Source organism: Poecilia reticulata, chromosome 12 (genome assembly GCF_904066995.2).
Source record: "Poecilia reticulata chromosome 12, P_reticulata-male-v2, whole genome shotgun sequence".
In the NCBI taxonomy this organism is placed as follows: Eukaryota; Metazoa; Chordata; class Actinopteri; order Cyprinodontiformes; family Poeciliidae; genus Poecilia; species Poecilia reticulata.
Window position 1 is genome coordinate 17,870,367 of NC_088841.1, and position 26,795 is coordinate 17,897,161.

Sequence of the window (26,795 nt, forward strand, 5' to 3'; positions counted from 1 at the left end):
ACTTTGCTCAGCTCAGGCGTCTAACTTGTAAAATTAGAATGAAAGTTTCCATTTTAACGATAGTGAAACATGCTTCGTTCTGATTGGATACCTGCCTCAAGCGAAACCAAGGCAACAGCAGAAAGGGGCGGGTCAAAGCAGCTGACAGCATAAAGAAAACTTTGTTAGCGCGTTGCTAACAAATTTGTCTGTTCAGCGATGTAAATAGTAGGAAGCAGCACTTCGAAAATCACATAAAAGTAAGCATTGTTACTCCTGTTTTTCTCGGATAATTGTAATGGTTAAATTAGCTGTTGAATTTGGCTATTTTGTTTCACTAGCAAGACGGTAAACCCTGCTTAGGCAGCTGCTAGCTAATGATAACCCAAGCTAATAGTATTTTTCTTTCTAACCACGTCGGGAAATCATCAGCTGTCAATCGCTTTGTTTGCCTAATTACACGAGCATATCATGTACTTATTTCATGAAGCTGGAGGGGGTTACCGAATGAGGCTAACATTCAAATCCAGGTTCCTCTTTTCAATTATTTCTTTCCTTTTCTCCAGAACGCAGAGAAACCTTCACACAATCGGACTTCTCTTTTTTTTTAAAACGTTGATATCCTTTCTTTTTGTAGGTCACGTTTTATTTAAGTGTGAGGCTAATCGTTTACTGGGATTCTTGTTACACAGGATGGACTGTGCTGCAGATGAGAGGGAGCTCTGTCAATGGTCCAGTTCGGTATGCATGCAGCACAACTTCTTTTGATACCTATGACAGAAGCGACATTCATTTAAATTCTTTAGTCAATGTGTATTTTTTAATTAATTGGATAGGCAAACTAGTGCTAATATCAAATATGTCTAGATGCTGACGGGCAGCAGGAGTGCTCTGAAGGCACGAGTTCAACAGTTTGTGGAAGAGAGGATGCAAACCACGATGGTAAGAATTACTGAATAATAAAAATTGACAACACTTTTCATAGCAGTTTGCTTCTTATTTCCCTTGTTCTGTGCATGTCAGAACCATTGTGCATAAAATATTAACTTATAGCTTGATTTTCTGTGATCTTGTTGTTTACACTGGTAAAGAATCAACCGGTGTTTAATCTAACCTTACTGATTTAAAATCTTATTGTTGGCTCGGATTATTTATCACATTATTTCTTGTGTACATCCAGCTAACAGGTGTACTGATCGGAGCAGCGGTCGCTGTCGTACTGATTGGGATCGTGGTGCTCTTCTATTACAGAAAAATCAAGCTTGCTCGTGAGTCTTCCAAACTCATCCTAAATTACATATTGTTCAAATAAATATGTCATTTCATATTCCCCACTAAAGGAACTGTAATGTAATCGTATCTGCATTTTACATTTTGATTCTCTGACAAAGGTGAGCAGCAGCCTGGTGTGCCCCAGTATCGTTTCCGAAAACGAGATAAAGTGCTTTTCTATGGAAGAAAGATAATGCGAAAGGTTTTTTCTTTTCTATTTACATTTTTGTTGGCATGTCTGAAAACAACCATTTACATTTTGCTAGATTATGGTTCTCTAATTTACTTAAGTCTTGGGTTACTTTTCACATTTTTTTCCCTTAAATAAATTACTCTATATGTTACTATAAACCTGGTGTTTGTGTGATACAGCGAGCGGGTCACTTGAAATAGAGAAGTATTGTAAGCCAAAAGGAAACCAAACTTTGATCTCTATCTTTAGACAATTCATTTTTAAGTTTTTCAGTAATTTGGTGTACGCCTCAAAGAACAACAAACTTGATTGTGTTCTCTTTGTCTTCTCTGCTCAAGGTTCAAACGCTGTCCTCTACTCCTCCCCCTTCCTTATCCTCAGTGTCAAAGCAACCGCAGCGCATACGCAAAAGAACCAAAGTTCTGAGCATAGCTCGCAGGTTTGCAACATTTTTACATGTTATTTACTGTGAAAACAATTATTTTTAGGTCTTGCTCTTAAATCAGTTTCTCTGTTCTAACAGAATCTTGAGGATCCGTAAAGACCCACCGACTCTGCAGCATAAGGAACCTCCTCCATCTTTGCTGGAGGCAGATCTAACAGAGTTTGATGTGCAGAGTTCAAATCTTCCTTCAGAGGTTCTCTATATGCTAAAAAATGTTAGGTAAACAGTTTTGCAACATCTTTGCTTATAAAATTTTGTCTCCCTATTAAGACGGTGTAATAATGCTTGTTTTGTCACACTTCTTGTAGAGTCCTGGGTCACTTTGAGAAGCCTCTGTTCCTGGAGTTGTGTCGCCACATGGTGTTTGTTGAGCTTCAAGAAGGGGAAGTGCTTTTTAGACCAGGAGATGACGATGACAGTATATATGTGGTCCAGGATGGTCGACTTGAGCTCTGTGTTCAAGAAAATGTATGTCGCCAACAACTACAAATAGCTCTTTTTAAAAAATATATATTTATAGATAAAGTGATTTCAAGTTTGGTTTCAGTAATCCAGTCATTTTTTTCCTTATGTGCAACATATATCACTCTACAAACAACTGTTAGATTGCAATGTTGTGTTTAAATGTTGATTTTAAAAATGACATTTAAGAAATATGAACAGCAGAGGGCAGTAAAGTAACATCTATCTATATGGATTATAAGATATTTTGAAATGTAGTTTTTTTTATGACGTCATTGTTTGATGGCATATTCAAGCAGACGTTGAACAAATATTCAGTTTTATGGATGCTTTTACTTTTAAAGGATGGCACAGAGCCAGTGGTGAAGGATGTTCACCCTGGAGACAGTGTCCACAGCCTGCTCAGCATTCTGGACATCATCACTGTGAGCCATTATTTATTCTCTCATTTTACATTTGACTGGCTTCTGTCCTCATTGGTGCGTTCATCTGACTGCATCAGTTCAATTAGATCACCCACGTTCCTTTGAGTAAACTAAAAAATGCAAGTATCTAGTTGGATAGTTTTATTTCCATTTTATTATCATAAATAACATGTTTACTTAACACCTCGTAATTTCATGAAACATTTGATTATAACTCTCTCTCTCTCTCTCTCTCTCTCTCTCTCTCTAATATATATTTATTTATCCCTTTCAGAGAGGAGATTGTGCAATCCAGATTATCTATTTTAAAAATAGAACACATAAAAATTTAATTAACACATATAACGGATATTAAAGTGAGAGAATCGGGTTATAAAAAATAAGAGTACACAGTTTTATAATGAAACTATATGACTGTTAAACATAGAGAAACATTCATATATATTTATGTATATTCTGTATAAATACAGTCCCTGCCAAAAGTATATATATCCTTCATGAAGTTATCCAGCTTTTCATGACCTGTGTTCTGCTGGCAGGTCAACCTTTGATCTTAAGAGTTTTCTATCATATATATCTATATATATATATATATATATATATATTTTTTTTTTTTTTCAATTTGCAGGTGTATTATATAATGGTCAAACACAAAAAAACGGCAATAAAACTAAAATGCAGTGAAGTTTGTGGTTGTAAATTTAAGAGATGTTTGAGAAGCATTAATGTATTTGCATGGCTCTGTGCATAGATATAATTACAGGAGAAGTTATTTCAATTTTCACGTAGTTACCCAGTTTTTGAAATGTAGTTCAAGTTTAACATTGATGTGTAGATTACAACAGAATAAGCTTTTATTAGACCTGCAGGGTAAAATTCAGGTACATCCAGAGATGAAATGGACTGTATGTTAAACGTATAAAATAACAGAGAAATAGCACCTGTTGGTTATTCTCTTCTATTTTCGGAGTTTTTATTGTAGTTTAATTTGTCTTCTCTCCTATTTCCAGGGTTATCCAGCTCCGTATAAGACTGTATCAGCACGAGCTGCAACTCGCTCCACCATCTTGCGCTTATCTGCTTCAGCCTTTGAGTCAGTTTTCAAGAAATACCCCGAGACACTTGTTCGCGTCATCCAGGTATGGAAAGTCTAACAATAAAAATAAAATGTGAATACATTGTCATAAATTAGAAGTAATCACAAACTTGTGAAGAACATATCTTGCTCTGTTTAATTATTCTTGACTTTATTGGATTTGCAGATAATCATGGTGCGACTTCAGAGGGTGACCTTTCTGGCGTTGCATAACTATCTGGGCCTAACAACCGAGCTCTTCAATCCGGTAGGAAGGAAATTAATTGGTGCACGCATATTTGTGTGTTTACACAGAGTCACGCAGAGAGGCTCATGCTGAATACCTAAGCTTGGTGATTGATCAAATTACACATAACAAACATTAGAAAAGCATTTGCACACTAGATCACACACAGGGAAGCTACTTTTACAGATCATTAAGCACATCTTCACAACTTCGTCATTCCTCCTGGTCAGGGAGATGTGAATAGAAATTAATGCAGCCGTTTCACAAAAAATGGGGATCACTGACCTTTAAATAAGGTGGTTACTGACTTTAGTACCATCTGATAATTTCAGTAGTATGCACAAATTATTTTTTTTCAAAATCAGTATATATATTTTTCTAATGTTTGACGTACTGATTTGTGAATGGATCCTGCTCTTGGAGCTTACGATTGTCTGTGCTTCTAAATATTAAATACCTGAATTTATTTCTTTTATCTCTTCTTTGGCAGGATAGTCAGGCTGTGCCGTTGTCCAATATAAACATTGTGATGTCTGAGGTAAATTCTGTAAAGATTGCTCGTCGTCACCATTTCCAGGATGAGTTTCCAGCTGTGACCAATGAGACCACTTCAGAACCAGGTATAGCGATCTTACACATGCACACATTTCAAATGAAGCTTTTAATTTCTCATGTTTGATCTGCTTCTTGTACTGTTTTCCATTTTAAAAGATGGTGTTAAGGATAGTCCTCTAAACAGCTGCAGGAGGTCGCGGTCCGTCTCTGCTCCCACTGATTGTGGAGGTGGGTCGCTTTATTATTTTTTGTCTGTCCTTCACATATTTTTTAAGAGGAATTATGGTTGTAAAATTTCTTCTTTGCACAACAGGAAATGACCTTAACATGGCTTGTGAACGAGCTCGTGTCACAATAGAGGAGGCTCCATCCAGTCCTCTCACTCAGAAAGTAAGACTTTACGGTTTAACTTCTCATTTATGTTTGCTCTAATGTTTCTCTGAAGCTTGGTGTGAAATTATCCAGAAAGCTGCTGTACCTCACAACGCTACAGCTGTTATTGTCTGATTTAAACGACTTTCTTGTGTCTGGCTTTGTAGTCTGCTCTAAAGAAGAATGTGACGATGCAGCAAACACCGTCTGAGGTGTTCCACTACACTGACAGTGGAGGGCAGTCTGACGCCAGTAACGTTGGTAAAAGCAGCACTGTCCTCCAGGCTGCTAAGAAAGACTTCCTGGGAGTCATCCAGCTGCAGGTAAATGTATCAACACAAATACATCTCAATAAATGAGAATCTCATTCCAAGATGATGAAAGATTCTTTTTTTTATGCTGTTGTAATGAAGGTTTTAATTTAATTTCTTCTTTTTTTCTTATAGGACCCCAGTTTACTTGATGGCAGGGTGACCCTTCACCATGTGAAGGCTGGTTCTGTTGTAGCTCGTCAAGGAGACCAGGTTAGAGAAAACCTTTAAACACCTTTTTTATTCTTATTTTTTTATTTACAAATTTTCATGACTGTTGTCAATTTCTTTTCACAATCCGTTAGCTGAGTTGTTTGGTATTTTTAGTTATTATATCACAGGAGGTAATAAAAATGTCTAACAATGCTATTTGGCAAGACATCCTAACTTTTGAAAAAACAAATTTTCTCTAAATGATGCTGTATTTGAAATAAAACAGATCAAACCAAATAACAACGATAATAAAATAAAACATACTATAAAGACAGTATGACAGAAACCACAATAAAACAACTCGTACTGTGTAAGAAGCCTCTGAAAGCAAATGTTTTTAAGAGAGATGAGATGTTTGCAAATTGAGCAGCACAGTTGAAGTCTGTGGATTACATCCATGAAAATCCACTCTGTACCAAATTACTTATTTTGTTTCTGATTTTTATTGGGCGTTTTATGTGATCAGACTGGTGACCAGGATGAGGAGGGAATGCTGGGCTGCTGTGGTTGTGTACAATTCCCCCCGCACGTTACTAATTGAACTGTTTGTTGAATTAAACAACGTTCAAATGTTTGTCCTCCAATCATCCAACCTAGTAAACTCCACCAAATACAAGTTGATATAAGAAGAAGTAGTTTGGCAGAGGTAGAAAGGATTTGGCAGGTATTTATTTGTTTATTGGCACAGCCCACATGTTCAACTTTGCTGCTCAAACAAACCCCCCCAGCCCCCTTTTTATTTTTATTTTTTTTACAGATGTGGCACAATTTAAAGTGAATGAACAAGCTTTCCAAGAGTATAAGATGTGGTTCAAAGTAGCACTCTTGCAACAAATAATTGTGCTTTTCTTTTATGTGTTAAATTTATGTAACATATTTTTTTCAAGTGATTTTTCTAAGAGATCTTAAGTTACATATTTGATTTTACATATTCATTACTTGTGCTGCCAATCAGCCTTGTGATACTTTCATGAGATTATTGGGTCTTCTGATCAAAATGCAGAAATGCAACATAGAGTTGACACTTAAACATCAGGCAGATTTTTTTTTTTGCTGTCAAATAAACATCCATCATCAAACCCTCTAGCTTTTTAATTTTCCCTCAGTTGACTTGTGCCTGCTTGTTTTCTAGGAAGTGAGCATCCAGTTTGTGATCTCCGGCCTCCTCCATGTTTATCAGAGGATGATTGATCGTGAAGAAGAAACTCGTCTGTTTGTGACGCATCCTGGAGAGCTTGTGGGTCAGCTCGCTGTGTTGACCGGAGAGCCTCTCATATTTACGGTTCGAGCCCAGCGAGACTGCAGCTTCCTCTCCATTTCCAAAACCCACTTCTACGAGTCAGTCACGTCCTGTTTGCGATCATTGCTCTCATTTTGTGTTAAATTCCACTTTAACTTTAATTTCTCCATACCTTTGTTTCTTTAATTCTTTAGGATAATGCGAGTTGAGCCAAAAGTGGTCCTGAATGTTGCTCACACCGTCTCCAGGCGGATGTCGTCTTTTATCAGACAGATAGACTTTGCCCTTGATTGGATGGCTGTGGAGGCTGGCAGAGCTGTTTACAGGTTTGTGTCGACAAATCTTTATCATTTTCATAAACGTTGTCTACTTTTATGAATGGATAAAGATGAACGTCCCCAAAAAAGAAGATAATAATTGAGCATATTCAACTAAATAAGATTTAACTAAATTAAAGCTATTTTATTTGCTTTTCCTAGGCAGGGGGAAAAATCAGATAGCACCTTTATAGTGCTGAGTGGTCGACTACGCTCTGTGATCAGGAAGGACGACGGCAAAAAGGAGCTGATAGGAGAGTATGGACGTGGTGACCTGATTGGAGTGGTAAGACATGAGGCAGAAAGTTTTTTTTTTTTTTTTAATGTGGAAAATCAGAGAAAAAAAGGAACATTTTTCTTTGTGATTTTTATAAATTTAATTTGGAAAAAAAAGCCAATATGTACAGTGATGAGGAGGAAAGCATGTTTTTCTGAGTTTACTGTGAGACAGCTGCAGCAGAGAGTAGCATTTTAGGGTCACCACATCCCCATAATAACTATTAGGGGGTCACAAAATTATTCCTAGGACCTCACTTTGGACACCCTTACACTAGATGTTGTAACACTGATGTTTACTTCAGTATTGCTTGCCAATGGGGAAAAAAGCTGTTTAAAACAAGATTTACATTTAGTTTATTAAATTAATAAAAAAAATTGCAGTCAATTAGAAATAAAACATTTTATTAAAAATTCACCTCAAAAAATTTTTTTATACCATTTTCAATAATCAGTAATCAAAGCTTTTTTATTTTAGCTGAGCAACTTTTTACACGTTAAAGTTTTATTCTCCCCAGATTCAAGTTTTGCTCTTTATGGCTAAACTCTGTTGTTAAAGGCTATGCTGTTTTTAGTTTTACACCTTTGCTACTTTTTTAAAGCTAAACCTCTTAGTTACCCTCACCTGGCCTCCCACTTGCTGTGGTGACGGGTTTCTGCCACAATGCTTCTAATAATACCTGGGCTGATGGATGCTATGGTTACTGCTACTTGGAGGAGGAAAGCTGTCATTGCAGCTGTTGTGGTAGTGAAAATAAGGATGCGATGGAGGTGTCTCGCACTCGGAGACACATTTAGCCTCACTGTATTGACGTCAGCTCTTCTTGATGAAATGAAATGAAGACAACTCATTTACAGCTCCTTTCTTTTACTTGTGATCTTTATTTCACACTGTGCTATTACAGGACTCGTAAGCAGTAAACAGGTTTGTAAAGAATAACTGATTCATATATTGAAGGAGCTGAATAAGGCAGGTTTTTTTTTGTTTTTTTCATAAGTTAATAATTTTGTGCAGACTTAATGCAGGGCTTAAAGAGCTCCGGCTGGGGGCCGGATTTCTGGCTTTTGACCAAACGGTCCACCTCAACCAAACTGTAGTCTCCGGGCTTAAAACCCGGAGGTTTTGTCTCGGCGGCGACACATCTAAATTTGCAGTACCGCAATTCCGCCACACGTAGCGCTATCTGAAAAATTCCAACGGTTTCTGAAAAGGGAGACGTTGCACTTTCCAGCAAATATCGGGTTAATACGGCAACTTCACAGCTGCAGCTGCAGAGAGTGTAATTAATCCGTAGGGCACTGGTTAATAGACGGGAAATTGCGAAAATAACTTGCTGGATATTGAAAATTCCGGTTGTTATGGTTACATGGGTAAGTATATCATCTCACAGGACATTTAAAGAACTACTTACAATTAAAAGAAGAAAGATTTATTTAGTCAGACACAGGCGCGGACCTATGGGGGGGGGGCTGGGTGGGCGGCTGCCCCCCCGAGTCTGGAGGTGCCAGGGAGGGAGGAATGGTTTCAAGTCGCTTAAATGTCTGATTATAGACGGAGAAAGTGCGCCCTCGCCTGTTGAGAAAGGTGTATTTAATGTTAAACTTACCTTCCCCAATGGAATATATACTAGTCAGCCCCAATGGCTGTTTCACTCACGGTTTAGCCAAAATGCTTCCTGGGTAAAAATCAAGACATACGCGGCACAACCTCCCCCCTCCTCCGCTCAACAGTTTCCAGCAGCGCACGTGAGGGACCTGGTGATTCGTTAGGGGACCAGTAATTGGCCCTGTCCCCCGGCCCGACGCTGACTTGTTCCGCTAGTGGTCAGACGTTTGAAACTTAGGCGTAAAGAGCTCCGTCTGGGGGCCAGACTTTCAAGCAAAGAGAGCATTGGACCAAACGGCCCGCCTCAACTGTAGATAATGGACAAAGATGTCGCCAATCAGAATTCTAGCTCCCGTGTTCTTGACCAATGACTGTAAAACGGTTTGTAGAAAAGAAGCGCATGCGTTCGGTTTGGCGGTTAAATCAAATGCGATGTGAAAGAAGATGGAGTTTGTCTCACCCAGTGATGTTTTATTGAGGATTTTTGTACATATGTTTTGGCAGTTCTGTGATCATGTCAAAGCAGCAACTTCTATTAAAAAGTGTTTTATTGTCCGTCAGAATGCTGCCCGCTTCCATGGAAGGACAACAAAAAATCGCTCTTATAAACATGTAATTACTAAAATCACGATACCCTCACTTTGTATCCCTCTGAAAAATAAACCCATTTAAATAAAGAAATCCCTCCAGGGGTGATACCACGATAGAGAGCGTTAATTTTATAGCGTTAACACCGGTGCTGTAAGTGGTCTGATATGAAACGGGTGTAATAGAACAGCGGTACCACAGCACATTTAAATTTCAATAATCAAAATACCAAAATTGTTTCCGTTGTTTTAAAAGGTTTATGTCAGTCTGCCTTTTCCCATCGATACGCCCTGCACCTTAGGGGGTAAAAAAAAAAAAAAACGACGTGCACATTGCGCAAAACTCTGAAACAGGAGAAGCGGGACATAAATCGGAGCTACAAACTAGATGTGAATTATGGCATAAAAACAGAGAATCTGACGCTGAACAGTGAAAAATCAACAAGTGATGTGAAACATATGATGATTAGGAGGCGCAGCATGTGATGAGTGAAGATTACTGATGGTCAATAAACGATAAAATTAATTTAGCAACAGAAAAGAAACTAAAGTGGACATAGCAATAAACCAAGAGAGGATAATACTAATCAAAGGAAACTAAATGGAAATGAATGAAGAACAAAATGCAAGAATAAACTAAGAAACTAAAGTAAATACAGAGGAATAAACTGGTATGGCAAGACCTTTCAAGCAATAATTAATACAGAGGACTGTATGGCAAGAATAAACAGACACTATTTCCAGATAAAAGGTAAAATAATATTGTTGAAGTGCCATGGGTTTGTTGAGACCACATCTAGTTCTGAGAATAAATATATCTTATAGAGCATAACAGTAAAGAACTGATCACTTATTTATGTTTTTAATTAGATTTGATATATTTATTTCTTCAATATTATTTTTCATGTCAGTGTTAATGTCATGAGGCTGACTACTCCATGACACTTTCAATTTGACTCATTAAGATTTGATTAAGAACCAGATTTGTTCTTTGTAATTTCTGTCCAGTAAAACTATTAATCTATAAATCAATAGAGAGGTCTACATAAAGATATAATCCATGTTTCAGTCTCATATTTGTATGGCATTAAAAGGACCTGGAACTTTTGTTTTTCCACTGAAAGCTCTGGTTTGCACTGTAAATGCCATGTGGGTGAAATTTTATGGATGATACTCTGATGTCCCATTCAGCACAGAGCTGCACCATCAGAAACCGACAGAAACACTGAAGAGAAGAAGAGCTATGATTAATGTAGTTACAGTTCTATCCATGTTTTAATGTTGCAGAGCTCAGTCATTTTGCAAATAGTTCAAAGTTTAAACTGGCATGATGTTCATCTTTTATCTGCTCATTTTGTGTAATATTTAACAACTAGAAAATGGCAAAGAATAAGAATATTGTTTCCACTCTGATTGGCTGCTGTTAGGCCTACCAATTTTAACTTGAATGTTCATAAAATTTTTCAAAGACACCTGTGAAAATAATTTCTATTCCCATGGCTTTTTTGTTCTCTGGGAAATTATCTTGATGATAAATAAAGAAACAAGCATAAAAATCAAAACATCTACAATAATAATAGTAATATTAATAATAAAATAATGGTCAGTGCAAAGTAGCCTACAAATTCTTTGTTGGGGGGCGGTGAGGGACCTGGATAAAGGCTAGGGGGGCGCTGGCGCAAAAAAGATTGAGAAACACTGATTTAGTTGGTAATGTTGCATGTTCTAAATCATTGCTAAAACATTGACTGAAAGGACTCTTATTTAATGTTGAGGGATTTTTGCCTGTAAGGCAAACCTTTAGGACACAGACATTTTGCATTTTGTTTTGAGTTGAAATGCACTGAAGTCTCATTTAAATTTGAGTGTTTAGCTTCTTAATTGTATTGTTAGAAGCAATTGTTTGCACTATTCTAAGACACTTTTTTATTAAACTATGGCAATAACAGCGGTATAGTTAATTTTTATCATAACTATAAGTTTCAGGCTCAGGATTTTTTTTTTTTTACTTTAAGCCCTGTTAATGAAATTTCTGTGGTTTGCTTTGGTCTAAATGCTGCAAGGATAAAGTGCCTTGTCACCCCTCTAACTTGTTTAGGTGAGTTACAGACCTTGGCTCAAATAGGCTACCTGCCCACACCTCTCTTAGATCGTAAGAGGGTATAAGCTCTGGGGAAACCGAGAGGCTACACTTAAGCACACCAAGACATTTTACTAGCAGTGACATTTTTGTGAAGACGGACGTCTTTGAGGTCATTGTTGTTGCACCAAACAAAGTAGTGAAAAATGTTGATCACTGCAAGCAGTGCTGGGTTGACCTAAATGGAGAGCTTTTCTCTACTAATATGCAAGTAAGGAAGTGTATGATTCACAGGACGCTCCACAGTTATGAGTAAAAAGATGCTCGAAAGCCCTTGAAGCATTTAGCTTTAATTGCATTGCATAATCTCACTCTGAAACATTTGCTACTCTCAAACAGTGAGTTTTGCATTCCTCGCTGCACACACTGCCAAGACAAACCTCATTTCTCAGTTCAAGTTGTTTTTTAGATTTTTAAATTGTGTAGAGATCAGTTTTGGAGAGAAACATTTCCTTTACATGAAGATCAACAGTACTTCGACCGAGTTGAATGACAGGTTCTCTGGTGTTTGCCACTTTGAAAAGCAGGTTAGAGTGACGTACCTCTATGCTACATCATACTTGCACCATTCCTGACACTAATCGCCTTTGAGAAAGATAAAATATAGCAAACAGCAATTGTGAAATATTTTGTGGGGATTTGGCATAAAGCAACAAATGTCTCTACAGGTGGAGGCCTTGACCCACCAGAACCGAGCCACAACTGTTCACGCTGTTCGAGATTCAGAACTGGCGAAGTTACCAGAGGGGGCGCTCAACTCCATCAAGAGGAGGTTCCCACAGGTACTCATGATCTAAACTGTACTTAACTGTGCAAGTTAAGTGTTTTCCTGATGTTTTTTTGTTTGTTTTTTTAAAAGCAAAACTGGTTATAAAACACTTTGATCTCATAGGTCGTCACAAGGTTGATCCATTTGTTGGGTCAAAAGATTCTTCAGCAGGTCAATGTTCCTCTTTCAGGTGTGTGCTTGGTTTATAATGTTACTTTCTCGTGCTGTTGCAGGACACCAATGGTGTTGCTGAATGTTTAGTTACTTAGATATTGAGTTTTGTCAATGCTTTTATCTTTTATTTAATTGAGGGACATGTCTACAATTTAATGATTTGTTCAGCACGTAGCTTGGCACTCCACACTCCAGGGAGCAAGTGGGATGCAGGGAATCAAGCCTCCAACCTCTCTACTGTGACGGTCCTGCCTGTTTCAGAAGAGGTGCCTTTGACTACCTTCACCTTGGAGCTGCAGCATGCCCTCATTGCTATAGGTAAGACAAAGGTCACACTGACATGATGCTTTCATTTTACTCTTATGTCAATCCACATAAGTGTCATCTATAGTTATTACAATAAAAAAAAAGTTAACGCTAAAAGGGGAAGACACAAAGTCAGTGTTCTTGGAAAGGAAATCTTTCATTTGAAGCAGAAAACTGTGTGTGTTGTGATAATTGGTGCAGAAATGTTATGTGAAAAGTTAGCACAAAGAAAACAGGTGGCTATTCCTCAAAAGAGATTTCCAGTATACATAACAAAGCCATAGAAACATGATTGGTCAGGATTACTGACAGTGGACTGTTAATAACTTTTTACCATTTTTACTGGTTTGTCAGGACAGATTTGTTTTGGTGACTCCATTGCTTTGTATGCGACAAAGCAAGCTCGAAGATTTACCCTTTTAAAGTTTTCATTTTAATGCAATCAGCTTTTGAGTCTTTAAAGAATAAAATTTAAATAGGCACACATGTATACAGTTGATCTAAAAATTGTAAACTGCTTAACATATTAACTAGGGAAAATACAAGAATTAAAGCTGCAATTAACTTGTTATGTAACTGTGCAAATTCTTAAGCTAATAGTTTAAATAATTCAGTTGTTTTAAATTTACCTGATTAACCTGATAGATTAGAAGAACCTTTGTAAGATACTGGGGCTAAATATTTCCACAATGAGATGTAGCATGCTGATGCTCTTCTCCCAAAGAAACATGAACAAAGTCATGGAAAAGTTTTAGTTTTAACAGGGGGCTGTAGACTACTGTAGAAGTTGCCTTGAGAAGACATTGATTGGGTAAATGTAATTTGATCTCATACAGGACCAACTCTTCTGCTGACAAGTGACATTATCAAGCAGAGGCTGGGAGCTGCAGCACTGGATAGGTATGTTGATGTCAAAACTAAAAAGAGTTTCATATTTACATTTGTTACATCTTAGGCTTTCCCTGAACATGCATTAGATATATGGGAAATATTTCCTTTGGTACCACTGTTGCTCTTTCATTTACGTTTAAACTTGTTTTATTGATGCAAAAAATGGATCTATAGTATTCTTTATTCATGCACTCTCTTTGTCTTCAGTGTCCATGAATACCGTCTTTCCAGCTGGCTGGGCCAACAAGAAGACATACATCGCATCGTTCTGTATCAGACCGACTACACATTGACCCCATGGACTCAGCGGTGCATCCGTCAGGCTGACTGCATCATTATTGTGGGACTTGGGGAGCAAGACCCTGCTGTTGGGGAGGTGAGATGGAAAGACTTGGATGCAAACAGAGAGAAGATGGCGGTCATACTGATGCATGCAAAAAAGTTTTAATAGCTGTTTTTTTTTTTTTTTTTTAATCAGTTGCTGTATTACAATGTAATGTCTGTTTTGTAATTGTTTTTCCCAACAAGAGCAACTTCAAAATAGTAATTTGTAATGAGAGTGAAATCATTTTATCGTCTACTTTAATAATTACTAACTGAACCTTTCAGAATCAAATACTTACCATTCATAAGTTAAAGTTGTCTGATCTGCACTGATGGAGAACATTGTGTTCAAATTGTAGCTAATTTTGTCAACATGATTTGATCCTGAGAATTATTTCTATCATCCAACTTTGTTTTTGCAAGCACTGCGCTTAAGAATCAAAGTTGTTTGAGTGCAAAGGTTGGTTATACGAAGTCTTTTATTTCTAGAAGTGCTCAGTGCACTTCTTCTAGATTTTTGGCAGCAGCTTGACTCTGCATTTGTTTTTATGTTTTTTAATCTGTGAGTGGATATTTTAAAGTAGTAGTAACACATCTTGTAGAAGTGCATAGAACAGTTTCTGCCCCTCGGTTTTGCTTAGGATCCTCATAGTGTCATTTTTTAAAATTTTCAGTATTTTATATATAAAAAAAAATCTGAACATAACAATCACCTCTAATGTAATATGAAGGCCACTTCTGATCATTACTCAGTCAAGTCAGGTTGTGGCCTTCTTGTTTAACCATTGTAATGGCTGAATCAGCTCAGGGTGACTCGTGTTTAACCCTTAAATATGTTTGAGAAATGAGCAAAGACCGGACGGATGCTGTGAAAGAGAGTCCATGTGTTAAAGCGCATGTAGGGAAAGAGAGGTAATCTTCTCTAAAGGGGAGCGGAAAAAGGAATGTGCCCCTGCTGACCAGGAAATGGTAGCTGAAATCGAAAGACGGATCAATATTTACCCAAATTCAGAATGAGTCATATCTTTGACTTGGTTTTTATCTGTGGGGCAAACACCTTCTCTACAAAAAAAAAAAAATCACACCCTGATCTTAACACTATCTTCAGCAGAGGCAGAAGGGGGTAATTTGCTAATAATCTGATCGGGCCATTATCTTGTTTTCTTTAATCAAAATGTTCATTAAGGAGTTGATTAGATAAAGGGAAAAACACATGGAGGGTAGCATGCTTTTTAAATTTGCAGTGGCATTAAGTGTTATTTAGAAAAGTCAGTCATAACGTGTGGCTTTTGGCTGATGTAAGAAACTTCAGTAACTAAAGATTCATCCTTTATTCATGACGATTTACCAGCAGAAATGCTATGTCTGCCTGTTTACGTCTAAGTTTTCCAAACTTTTTTTTCCACCAAGTGCTCGTCCATCTGTGCCGACATCACACAGGAAAAAGTGTCAAATGTAAAATGTTCTGAAACATCTGTGCTCGATGGCTCTCTCTCTCTCCCCTCCGTCAGCTGGAGCGCATGCTAGAAGGAAGTGCAGTGCGGGCTCAGAAGCAGCTGGTGTTGTTGCACCGAGAAGATGGCCCTCCTCCCCAAGGAACTGTGAACTGGCTGAACATGCGAAGCTGGATCTCCAGGCACCTCCACCTCTCCTGTCCCAGAAGGGTCTTCTCTAAAAGGAGCCTCCCCAAGCTGGTTGGAATATTTCATCTATCAAAGCACCTCACGTAGTCCAGTTTGGCCCAGCTGCGCTTCAGCGTTCTCGGTCTACATCATCGTCGTCATTTATTCACTCATTCCTCTTAACTTTCGTTTCTTTGCTGTTTTTGCAGTTGGAGCTGTACCAGCGTGTGTTTGAGAAGCCTGCAGACCGCCACTCTGACTTCTCCCGTCTGGCTCGGGTTCTCACGGGCAACGCCATCGCTCTCGTCCTCGGCGGGGGAGGGGCCAGGTAAGCTAGTTCCTCAGCCGCTCTTTTTACACAAACGCACGGCAGTCAGTGTCCCGTTTCATCTTCTCCGTCTCCTAATCAGGGGTTGCTCCCAGGTGGGGATCCTGAGAGCGCTGTGCGAGGCCGGCATCCCGGTGGACCTGATCGGTGGGACTTCGATTGGAGCGCTGATGGGGGCTTTGTATGCTGAGGACCGCAGCCTCAGCCGCATGAGGATTAGAGCCAGAGAATGGGCAATGGTGAGACCGGTCTACATGAGCCATGCTCACACAATAAAATCTAACACTGTCGCAGTGTTATCTGGCCTTTAGACAATTTGACTGTCAATGTGGAAAGAGAACATGTGTATATATATATATATATATATATATTTCTATATATATACTGCTTGCCACATTTCTCTGGTAAAGATTTAATTTGAATACATGGAGAAAAATCTGTTTAGACTCCCTGCTGGGCCAGTTATTTTTACCTTTGTTTTTATTACTTTGCACATTGATTTACATGATGAGCTTTTGATACATCTGGGGTTCCATGAAACTTTTTTTCATGTCGTTATATTCAAATTGCATTTCAGGTGCAAATAAACATATAGAAGAAATGGATCCAACATCCGCCACATCTGTTTGTTCTTCCGTTTGTGCATTAAATATCGACTTGGTTACCAACATCCTGCTCACTGTTTATAACATATTAATATTTTTAAACGAGGCAGCTGATGCACAGCAGTCAAGCGATTATTTCAGTGCCTTAAAGAAACATGTACATATTTAAATTATTTTGTAACAGAAGCTTTTTTTTTCTTTTTTTTTGCCAGCACAACATCAAAAACCTCAATCCTTTAAGTGTTTCAGGAACTTTTGTGATTAGCAGCTGCTGCAGTAAGATGTTGTTCAAGGCTCTTAGACATTTTAAAATGATCTTTGCTGCAGGTGTGACTAATGGTGTTTAAACCTTTTGTTCAGAGAACTAATATCTTTGAACTGAGGATAATTTCATCAACTCAGGTTGTTCAGATTAACTGATTCAAGTAGACAAATACTGTCATTACTTAATGAAAATATGTCTTTTGCTCTTTTCCAAAAGGAAATGACCTCAACATTTAAGAAGGTTTGGGATTTCACATATCCTATGTCCTCCATGTTTACTGGTGCTGGCTTCAACTCCAGCATCAGTAAAGTGTTTCAAAGCAAACAGATTGAGGTGAGCTAGAAAAGGAAGCATATATCTTATATGTTGTTTTATATTGTTCTAATTATTTTATTTAATATTTTTTTAAATGCAGGACCTTTGGATCCCATATTTTAATATTACTACTGACATTAGTGCTTCAGCCATGAGAGTACACACTGATGGTAAGTATTGAATTTGTGTGTTTGATTCTCTCTCCTTTCTGCTTCTCTTTGGTATTAATTCATTTTTTAGGTTGTCTTTGCTTGGAGATTTACCCAAATCAAAATTTTAGGAAATGTTTCTTCATTTAGCAATCCCTGCAAATAAAGGTAATTTAATCTGTATTTACTTATAAACATTATATCCAATCCGAGTTTAGTGGCTTTTACTTTAAACACAGTTTGTGGCCAGCACAATTATCAGCATCCTTGTGAAAGATATGAACAAAAGCCTTAAACAAAATTATTGCTATGCAATAATCTGTGCACTGTCTAGTTTTATTTGTCATAGTTTTACTTGTTTTTCTAAATATATTTTATTTATTTAATTGTAGATTTGAGGAAGTGTAGGCTAGTAGTTGCTTAGTTTTAACTTTTCTTGATTTAAGATCAGCCGACATTTGTCTGGTTTACCAATTATAATTTCCAAGATGCTCTGATTAAGTGGATTTATTTGTGTATTCTTAGTATAGTTTTTTATTATTATTTTATAAGAGTTGTTGCCAGTAATTGTGGCTTTAAGAAAAGCCACAATATATGCTGTTGCTTGAATAAATCTAATCAAAAACACATTATTTCAGGGAAAACTTCATATTGAGGCTTTTTGCACATGTTTACCAGTCAATAAATGTAGTGGTCCCTGTATGTAATTTTTAAAAATACAGTCTAATAAAATGTCCTGTTTGCTGTTTTAGGTTCTCTGTGGCGATACGTTCGAGCCAGCATGTCTCTCTCAGGATATCTGCCCCCTCTCTGTGACCCCAAAGACGGACACCTCCTGATGGATGGGGGCTACATCAACAACCTGCCTGGTTTGTTAAGCTCACCCTCTCAGTTATCAACATATTACAGATGTTCTTTCTGTTCCTCAATATGCGTTTCTTTTTTTTTTCTTTTCTTTCTTGGGCTACCTTCGATTTTCCCAGCTGATGTGGCGCGCTCCATGGGGGCCAAGGTGGTGATAGCTATTGACGTGGGCAGCCGGGATGAAACCAACCTCACTAATTACGGCGATTCGCTCTCAGGATGGTGGGTGCTATGGAAACGCCTGAACCCCCTGGCAGAGAAAGTGAAGGTGATGAATTGATTAACGAATAAAAACCCAGCAAACGGTGGGAGGAGGTTTCCAAGAAATAAACCAAATCTATGAATAACAATGAAGATATTTATGGAGGTGGGTTTATTTTTTTTTGTTTGAGCTTTAAGTTAATTTCAACAGGTGTTGAACATGGCAGAGATTCAGACCCGGCTGGCCTACGTATGCTGCGTGAGGCACCTGGAGTCCGTTAAAAGCAGCGACTATTGCGAGTACATCAGGCCGCCAATTGACAGATATCGGACTCTGGAGTTTGGCAAGTTCGATGAGATAGCTGTAAGTTTGAGACACACTTGGCTTTTTGTTCAATCTAACACTCTAATAGTTATGGATTGTAAAATCTGGTTTCTTTCCACTCCTAAGATTGCCTGGTGGGTTCTTATGATATATTCTTTCAGATCAGTGAATATTTGTGTTTTGTAGGAAGTGGGCTACCAGCATGGCAAGACCGTTTTTGATGTGTGGAGGCGGAGTGGCGTCGTGGAGAAGATGATGAAAGACAGGCACCAAGAGGAGACCTGCAACACCCAAACCAAGAGCAATGTAAGCATGGGACATGACGACTGTAGGGAACACACACTAAATTTGTGATAAATTAGTTCTTATTGGATCAGTGGAGGTTAAACCTCTATACCATTTCAGCAGCAAAATGAACATTCTATAACTATATTAATTTTGCACAAGTAAGAAAACGTTCTCTCTCCTTACTGTCTATTTAATAAAATTTTTTTATTGAAACATGAAACAATATTCCCACAATGAATCATGGTGATGTCTGCATGGTCCTCTTGGTATTTTTTTTTGTTTTATCAAATATAATCACAATTAAATAATGTGAAATTTGTTAGATTCAGACAAAAAAAATTATTAATGAAAACCAGTTTCTGTCTTAAGTTCCACTCTTGAAGTAAAAAAAAAAAATCAGATTTCTGGATCTGATTTCTATTAATATTTAGAAAAGGCTACATCCTTACAAAGCAAAATAAGACGGTGACAAATTAACTCCAAAGAGCTGTGGTAATGTGCACAATAAAATGAGAGCAGAATTGACATGCAAAATCCTCAGCAGTAACAAAACAGCAGAAAACGTATGCACCTTATTTAAAAATGGAGACAAGAAGGAATCTATTGTTAGGGTTTCAGATTTGAACAGTGATGCTGTCTTTTGACCAACTCCCATTTTTATTCTTTAAAACAACAGCCTTCCCACACAGACATTTAATGATGTCTTGCTATTTTCAGATCGTCTTGTAGGATGTGTCTCAAGAGAAATAATGCATGTCTTCCCCTTTTAAAAATCATGTTGCTTTAAAAAAATTCAAGACAAAAAATATTTAGCTATAGAAACAAAATATGAAGATTTGATTAAAAAAAAAAACAACAACAAAAAAACTGGCTTCGTATTTTGAAGGTTAAATGTTTACATCTAGTATAACTTTCAGTTCTGTCTTCTATGCAACTTTTAAGGAAGCTAAACAAATACGGGTTATGCATTTAAGAAATTTCTCACCATGTGGTTGGTAATAATTTGGTGGCAACAGCAAATGTTTTTCAACTATTTTGCACGTATATGTAGGCCTGTCACGATAACAAATTTGCTGGACGATTAATTGTCTAAGAAATTATTGCGATAAATAATAATATTGTTTCAATACCTTTTGACACTGATTTAATGGAAATGACTAATAATGCATGCGGTTTCCTGCCATAGATAGATACACTTTATTTTCAAAAGAACACATAACACTGGAACTGATGAACTAAATAAACAAAACAACCAAAAACAAAAATAAAATGGATTCTCAGTCTCCATTAACAAAAAACATACTAGAATAAAAGCTAAACAACATAAAGCCAAATTGGAAATAAATACTGCATTCAACCAAAAGAGTCTGTATACTATATTGCCCTTCAGTAATCACTACATTAAAATAGAGAAGATGGGCACATCCGACTACCTGATGCAGTAGTTCATACTACACTATTTTTTGCCCATATTTTCCCCTTATAACAAAATTAGATCGTTGGCCGATCCAAGATTGTTGCTGGTGATTTCATAGCCGATCATCCTGCAGTGTGTGGTGGGTTACGGTAGATCGTAATGGCCACTCCGATCTAAATCAGGGATTTCCCCTGACTGGAAGCGTCGATGCAGCCCGTTGAATGTGACAGGTAGCCAATCAGAAAGCACGTATTCTCCTCTGTGCTTTCTGAGGGGAAATTACAGAGGGGAATCCCAAACAGCTGACACAGCGCAACACGAAGTCCAGCGGACATTGGAGGTGATATGTGGAAACAACATTAATATTTATTCAACATTTTGTGCAAAAGAAATGACAAGGGGAGGAGTTGGAGCCAAATTGCTACCGCAGTTGATAAACCCCGTAAGTTTTCAGCTGTTCTTCGTTAACGTCACATAAATAGGTTATAATGATTTTCATTCAGTCAGGACTTGACGCTGACTCTAGCCACATGCATCACAGGTAGATTCTAGTAAAGCATTGATTAATGCCTGATTTTAAAATTAGTTAACTGGACTTGCAGCCATTATTTTGTGCCCATGTGGCTGGACACCACACGGTACAATCGAACCCGATCGAACCGTTATACCTATACCTAGGATTTCTGTCGGCTAATGTGTCTCTCAGGTTTAGAAAATGGGCCAACAATCGGCCGACAACTTGGGTAATGTGAGCTGGACATTAGACTAAGGAAATGAGGAAGGGAGGGTCAGTGGAGAGCACCGGAGTTGAGCCTTTTTTCATTCAGTGTCATCAGTAGAAAGAAAAAAAGGCAGGAAGAGACAATAAAGCCGATAATTAAAACGAGGTCGATAGGTTTAATTTATCGTGCGATTAATTGATTTATTGTTTATCGCGACAGGCCTACGTATATGTCTTTTTCACAGCTTTTGGGTATTTCCGGTTAACCTTTCACACGTACAGTAAAATGTATGTAATCTCACTAGAAGTTTATATGCAGATGAAAATAGACATGCTTTTTTTTGCCCCCCAGTGTCTGAAATGAAATCAGACCAAACTTCTCTTGTATTACGTCAGTTAGAGTTGGCTAAATGCTGAAAGAATGAGACAAATATATGTCAGAGATTTATTTATGAATGTATTCAAAATCAGATGTTTATATACACAACGGTGACTGTCTAAAAAAAAACCCCAAAAAAACAAGGGAACGGCCAACTCTAGCAAAAATATTCAAACTGCGTTAATATTTTTCTCTCTCTTCACTGTGACATGATTGCAAGATCTTTTTGCAGACTCCATTGGATTTATGTACCACTTTCATGCTGCACAGACAGATGGAGCCTGCAGATGGAGTACAAAGATGAGGGATTACAGTTCTTGTTAACAACAGATGCAGTGATCCATGCATGTTATCTTAAATGAGCATCTCTGTTTCCCAGTCACTAAAGTCATAGCTGAAAGTTTCTGTTCATTTTATCTATGGGGAGCTGACTTGTTTTATCTTCCAGTCCTGATCCATACTTCTGTTCTTTCCAGCATATGCATTTGTATCCGTTAGGTATTTCCTACTTGAACTCCTTTGGATTGAGTTATTACTTAAAGTCGTGCATTATTTTGGTCACGAAAGCTTTGAGTGACAAGTGAGGACTCCGAGTGCAAAACAAGACGGAGATGCGTTGTCATCAGGTTGTCGGTCAAATTTATCCCATGCATGTCACATTAGACTTGCCAAAAAATGGCTGACGGCTAGACGAGAGTTTGAGGCTTAAAATGTCTGGTCAAAAAAAACAACTAAAAAATAAATACAATTTCTGCTATTTATGAGTTGAATTTGTGTGTCTTTCAGGTGGTGACATGTCCCAATGCTTCCTTCACTGACCTTGCAGAAATCGTGTCTCGCATCGAGCCTGTCAAGCCTGCGGTGGTGGATGGTAAAACTCCTGACACATAATTCAGCACTGCCACTTTCAGCAACACATCATGGTTCTTCTAAAAATGTGTTGACATTCTGTCTGGTAGATGGATCTTTTACATCTCTACACTTCTTCTGTTTTTGTGTTATTTTTCTTTTTAATCCATCAGCTGACATGTTTTGCTGAAAAGACTAAATTAACAGTTGTAGCCATTAGAACTGGGTGTAGACAGAGAAAGGAATTTTGTTATTATATCTTAATGAGAAAGTAGACGCTAGAATAAAAGAAAAATGTGTTTTGATTCTTTAAATTAGGCATTTCTATATAAAATATATATCTACAGGAGCTGGTAAATTCTTCTCTTAATCCTATTTGTGTCTTTTGCTACTATTTGAATTCACATGGTTTTAAACATTTTAAATCGGTTGCATGTATCTTGCAACCGAAAAGAAGTTCACACAATCTTTTCTTTTTCACCCACTACCTGCTTCCTTTCACTCTGTCCTCCACTGTCTCCCCTCCTCAGAAGAGTCAGACTATCAGACTGACTATGAAGAGGAAGCATTGGAGAGTGCCCTTTCTGATATGGAGCTGTATGGTCACTGCGGGGAGCACACTGAAGGGGAGGAGACGGCTGACACGGTGCGGACTTCTAGTCTGGAGCGTCCCTTTCTTTAATTTTGTAATTTGTAATTTAGTAATTTATTTCAGACAAACCTTTCACCGGCAATGTAGAACAAACACAAAGTACATAATAAATTTCTTGAAGACACATCACATCGGTGATTATGAGTCTGAAAAGGAGTATGAAGAAGTATAACTTATATAATCATACCCCTTTTCCAGCTGTAATTTATCACATTATTTTCAGTTTCCAATATCCTTCCTGACAAAATGAAATAATAATTGTAGTAATATTTCCTCAGCCAAATGAAAGTACTGCATACACACACATACACATTTGTACACATACATATATACATATTCACATATACATACACCTATACACATATACATACATACACCCATATACATACACCTATACACATATACATACATACACCTATACACATATACATACATACACCCATATACATACACCTATACATATATACATACATACACCCATATACACATATACATACATACACCCATATACACACCCATCTGCTTATATACAAAATACACAACTATTTACATACCTTTATACATTTACCCACACCTGCACAGACCTGCACCCACTTGATGAAATCATACTTAGAGTTTTAATTCTAAGTCTAAAATTTAATCACAGTACTTTCTAAAAATGCTTCACATGTTAAACTGTTTCCTTTAAAATTATAATTCCACTTTTTATTACCCCGTGTACTCATTGTTTCTGCTGAAGACAGCTTGTTTTAATCGTGTTTGTACAACATAAGTAATTAGATTTTTTTTTTTTTTTTACATGCTCACATCATGGATACTCCTGTTCTGACCGGCATTGTTAGGTGTCACCAGAAAACGTTACATTATGAAAGCAGTGCAGTTGTTGGGTGAAACTTATCAATAGTGAATGGAAGCAGATAATTAGTCACTAATTAAAGTTTAACTATTTAAATAATAGTTTTAGTCCACATAAAGAGGAAGAAAATGGCTTATTGAAATGAAAAGCACAGGTGGAGATTTTCACAAGGGTACTTAGTCTTTTTTTTTTCTGGACCATTTTTAACTCTGCTTTTCATCTAATCTCGGACTTTCAGGATGAGGAACAAGAGGAGAGAGGATTCTTCAGCGGGGAGCCTGCAAACGTCTCTTTCAGTTCACAAGAGCAGCTGAAGACGCCTACAAATCCGTTTCAAACGAGCCATTAAAAAAAACAACCATCGGAGCAATACACGAATGGGTCATCACAATTTTATCACAACTAATCCTCTTTCTTTGGCTGATCTCTCATATTGAGATATAGTTTATGTGAACTTCTTAAAGCTTTATGTGAATCACAGCTGTTCAGTAGAAGATGGAAGGCAAAGTGAAGAAACTCGTATTTCTGTGAAATACTCATCACTGAGACAATGATGGGAAAAAGTTTGATTCTGTCATGATTGACTGTTGGTTTAGTTTTTAGGTTTAAAGTAGTCAGGAAATCACTGTCATATTGTTGTGTTTTTCTGTACATTACTGCTGTTTACAAGGATTATTTAAAGAAAGTCCCCCCTCTTTGTGGTCTTACACAGAAATATGAACCTCAAACACACATTTTAAATCAAGACAGACTGAGGCATGCAGGAAACGTTGTAAGAAAGACAATTTTTGCCTAATTCTACCTGAAAATATTTGGATTTCCAGGCCACAAAGAGTGTCTCAAAACATTTAACCCTCCCAGGCAATGATGGGGCAGTGGTTTTATGTTTGTTTTTCTTTTGTTTGTTTTTTATGGCATCTAAAACATAAAAAAAAAAAAAAAAAAACAGTACTTAATGGAACCAAATTGATGGAGCTCTACAAGTTTTTAGTTTAGGTAGTTTCATTCAACTGCAGCTTGATAGGCACAAGTTATGATGGCATATATTTTCAAACATGAACCAAATTGCACCAAGCTATTTGCTGGATATAATTTGAGTTGACCAAGTAATATAATATGCGTTCAGATTATGAAAATCAGAAGTTCAGGCTACTTTAAAGGTCAGTTATTTATATTTATATTATTTCACTGTTTAAGTTATCTATAATGATCTTTCCTATTTTCATGCTTAACACTGAAACTTGCAAAAAGATAAGGATTTGTTATAAGTCTAAAATAGTTTCTTCTTGAGGCAGAGTCGCTGCTGTTCGAAAGAAGAAAATAACCACTGCTTAAAATGATAAGTTATTGCTTTATTTCTTAACGTTTTATCCTTTCATCGAGCAAGGACAAGTACGTACTTACAGTAGAGCAGTAGGAGCACACCTGACTTAATATAGATAATAATGATTTATACATGGAAGCATTGATTGGGTCTCCTTAAAAATTCAGAGCACAAACTGTTCAGGAATGTTGTTGTGTTTTGTCTAAACTGATGCATTTACACAGATGTATGCCAACTTCAGCACATGACCAAAAATTCAATCAGAAAAGCTGTTTATCCTATAAATAAAAAATTAAAAGTTTTGAAAATTGTTGCCAACTTGCAACTCCAGATGTAAGGACACAGGCTGGTGTTGCAAAATGTTATGTAAATAAAATACACAGAAACCTCTGCCTTAATGTAATATATATGAATTTTTTCCTGACATATTTATAACAAAGGCGACACAAATTGCTTGGCAAGTAGCACTAACTTAGAAATGCAGCACAAAACAAAGCAGCAGACTGTCCAGTGACGGCTATCGGCACAGTTTTGTTATTCCCGACGTGCCGGGGACATGCAGGGGGAGTTAATGATGGCGGTCCACTTCAAAGCACGAGTTTCCCTGTTGGCTGCTCAGACAGCCTCCCCCCTGTTTGTGTACTTGCGTGAATCTATCAGACACAGACTTAGCAGCAGACAATGTGACTTTGAAGCTCATCTTGTCTGCAGACAGACTATTATAACAATCTGTCTTTACACAAATTATTCATCTTGACATATATTTGTTAGGCACCTTCCTTACAATATATTGGATATGTTTAAATACTTGTATAAATACAAAGGTATTGGCCCTTGTGTGAATCATAACTACAGTATTCCAACACTAAGGTAATATCAAACTCGAAAGCATGTTCATTCCAAGTATCATTATTTATTTCACCCCCTGATACTGCACACCACCCTGAAACACACACTTTATAGGTGTGATACTTACTACTGGTGCTACAAGTGCCTGCAGCCTTACGCGTGTGGACAGTGGGAGAAAACCTGTTATAAACACTATGGATGTGTTGTGAATATGTGATCACTGGAAAGAAAAAAAAAATGTTGCTGTTGACCAATGAGATGAAGATGATGATGATGAGGTTTGCACTTTTTTTTCTCCTTTTCCTTTGAAGCCTCGCACAATGACTTGTTGTTTGGCAGGAGGATCGATGTTTCACTTCTTCTTTATTAAATGGGTCGTTGTAATGAATCAGCTGCTGGAGTAATGTATGGAGCCCTGCCATGAAGTTAATACGCCTTAGATGACCTATATGAGGAAAATTATTTATCGTGCACTTGTTTTACGCTCATGTTAATAATAATGATATTGTATGAGAATGTTTACTAACGAGCCTACAGCATATTGTCTATATATTTGTTTTGTTTGATCAGATGTCGCTAATAAACCTGTTTTTCCTTTTCTCTTTTA

The 26,795-nt window shown here is 37.4% G+C and overlaps 1 protein-coding gene across 2 annotated transcripts; it reads left to right on the forward strand.

The window, feature by feature from the left end:
- Positions 1 to 99: 99 nt before the first annotated feature.
- Positions 100 to 26,795, forward strand: pnpla7a (patatin-like phospholipase domain containing 7a). Of its 2 annotated transcripts, XM_008423968.3 has the most exons (36): positions 100 to 239; positions 672 to 720; positions 847 to 921; positions 1,160 to 1,247; positions 1,371 to 1,453; positions 1,783 to 1,883; positions 1,968 to 2,108; positions 2,198 to 2,357; positions 2,696 to 2,776; positions 3,787 to 3,915; positions 4,039 to 4,119; positions 4,589 to 4,718; positions 4,810 to 4,881; positions 4,967 to 5,043; positions 5,193 to 5,348; positions 5,472 to 5,549; positions 6,682 to 6,887; positions 6,984 to 7,115; positions 7,269 to 7,392; positions 12,384 to 12,497; positions 12,608 to 12,674; positions 12,827 to 12,976; positions 13,801 to 13,864; positions 14,063 to 14,231; positions 15,691 to 15,873; positions 16,011 to 16,129; positions 16,212 to 16,368; positions 17,216 to 17,332; positions 17,415 to 17,484; positions 18,216 to 18,332; positions 18,447 to 18,595; positions 18,740 to 18,892; positions 19,040 to 19,159; positions 22,445 to 22,529; positions 23,038 to 23,153; positions 24,254 to 26,795. In XM_008423968.3, exons 2-36 carry the CDS (start codon positions 673 to 675, stop codon positions 24,362 to 24,364), a joined length of 4,023 nt encoding a protein of 1,340 aa, XP_008422190.1. In that variant the 5' UTR covers positions 100 to 239; position 672; the 3' UTR covers positions 24,365 to 26,795. The 2 variants fall into 2 exon arrangements, with proteins under 2 accessions (XP_008422190.1, XP_008422191.1); XM_008423969.2 differs by lacking the exon at positions 23,038 to 23,153.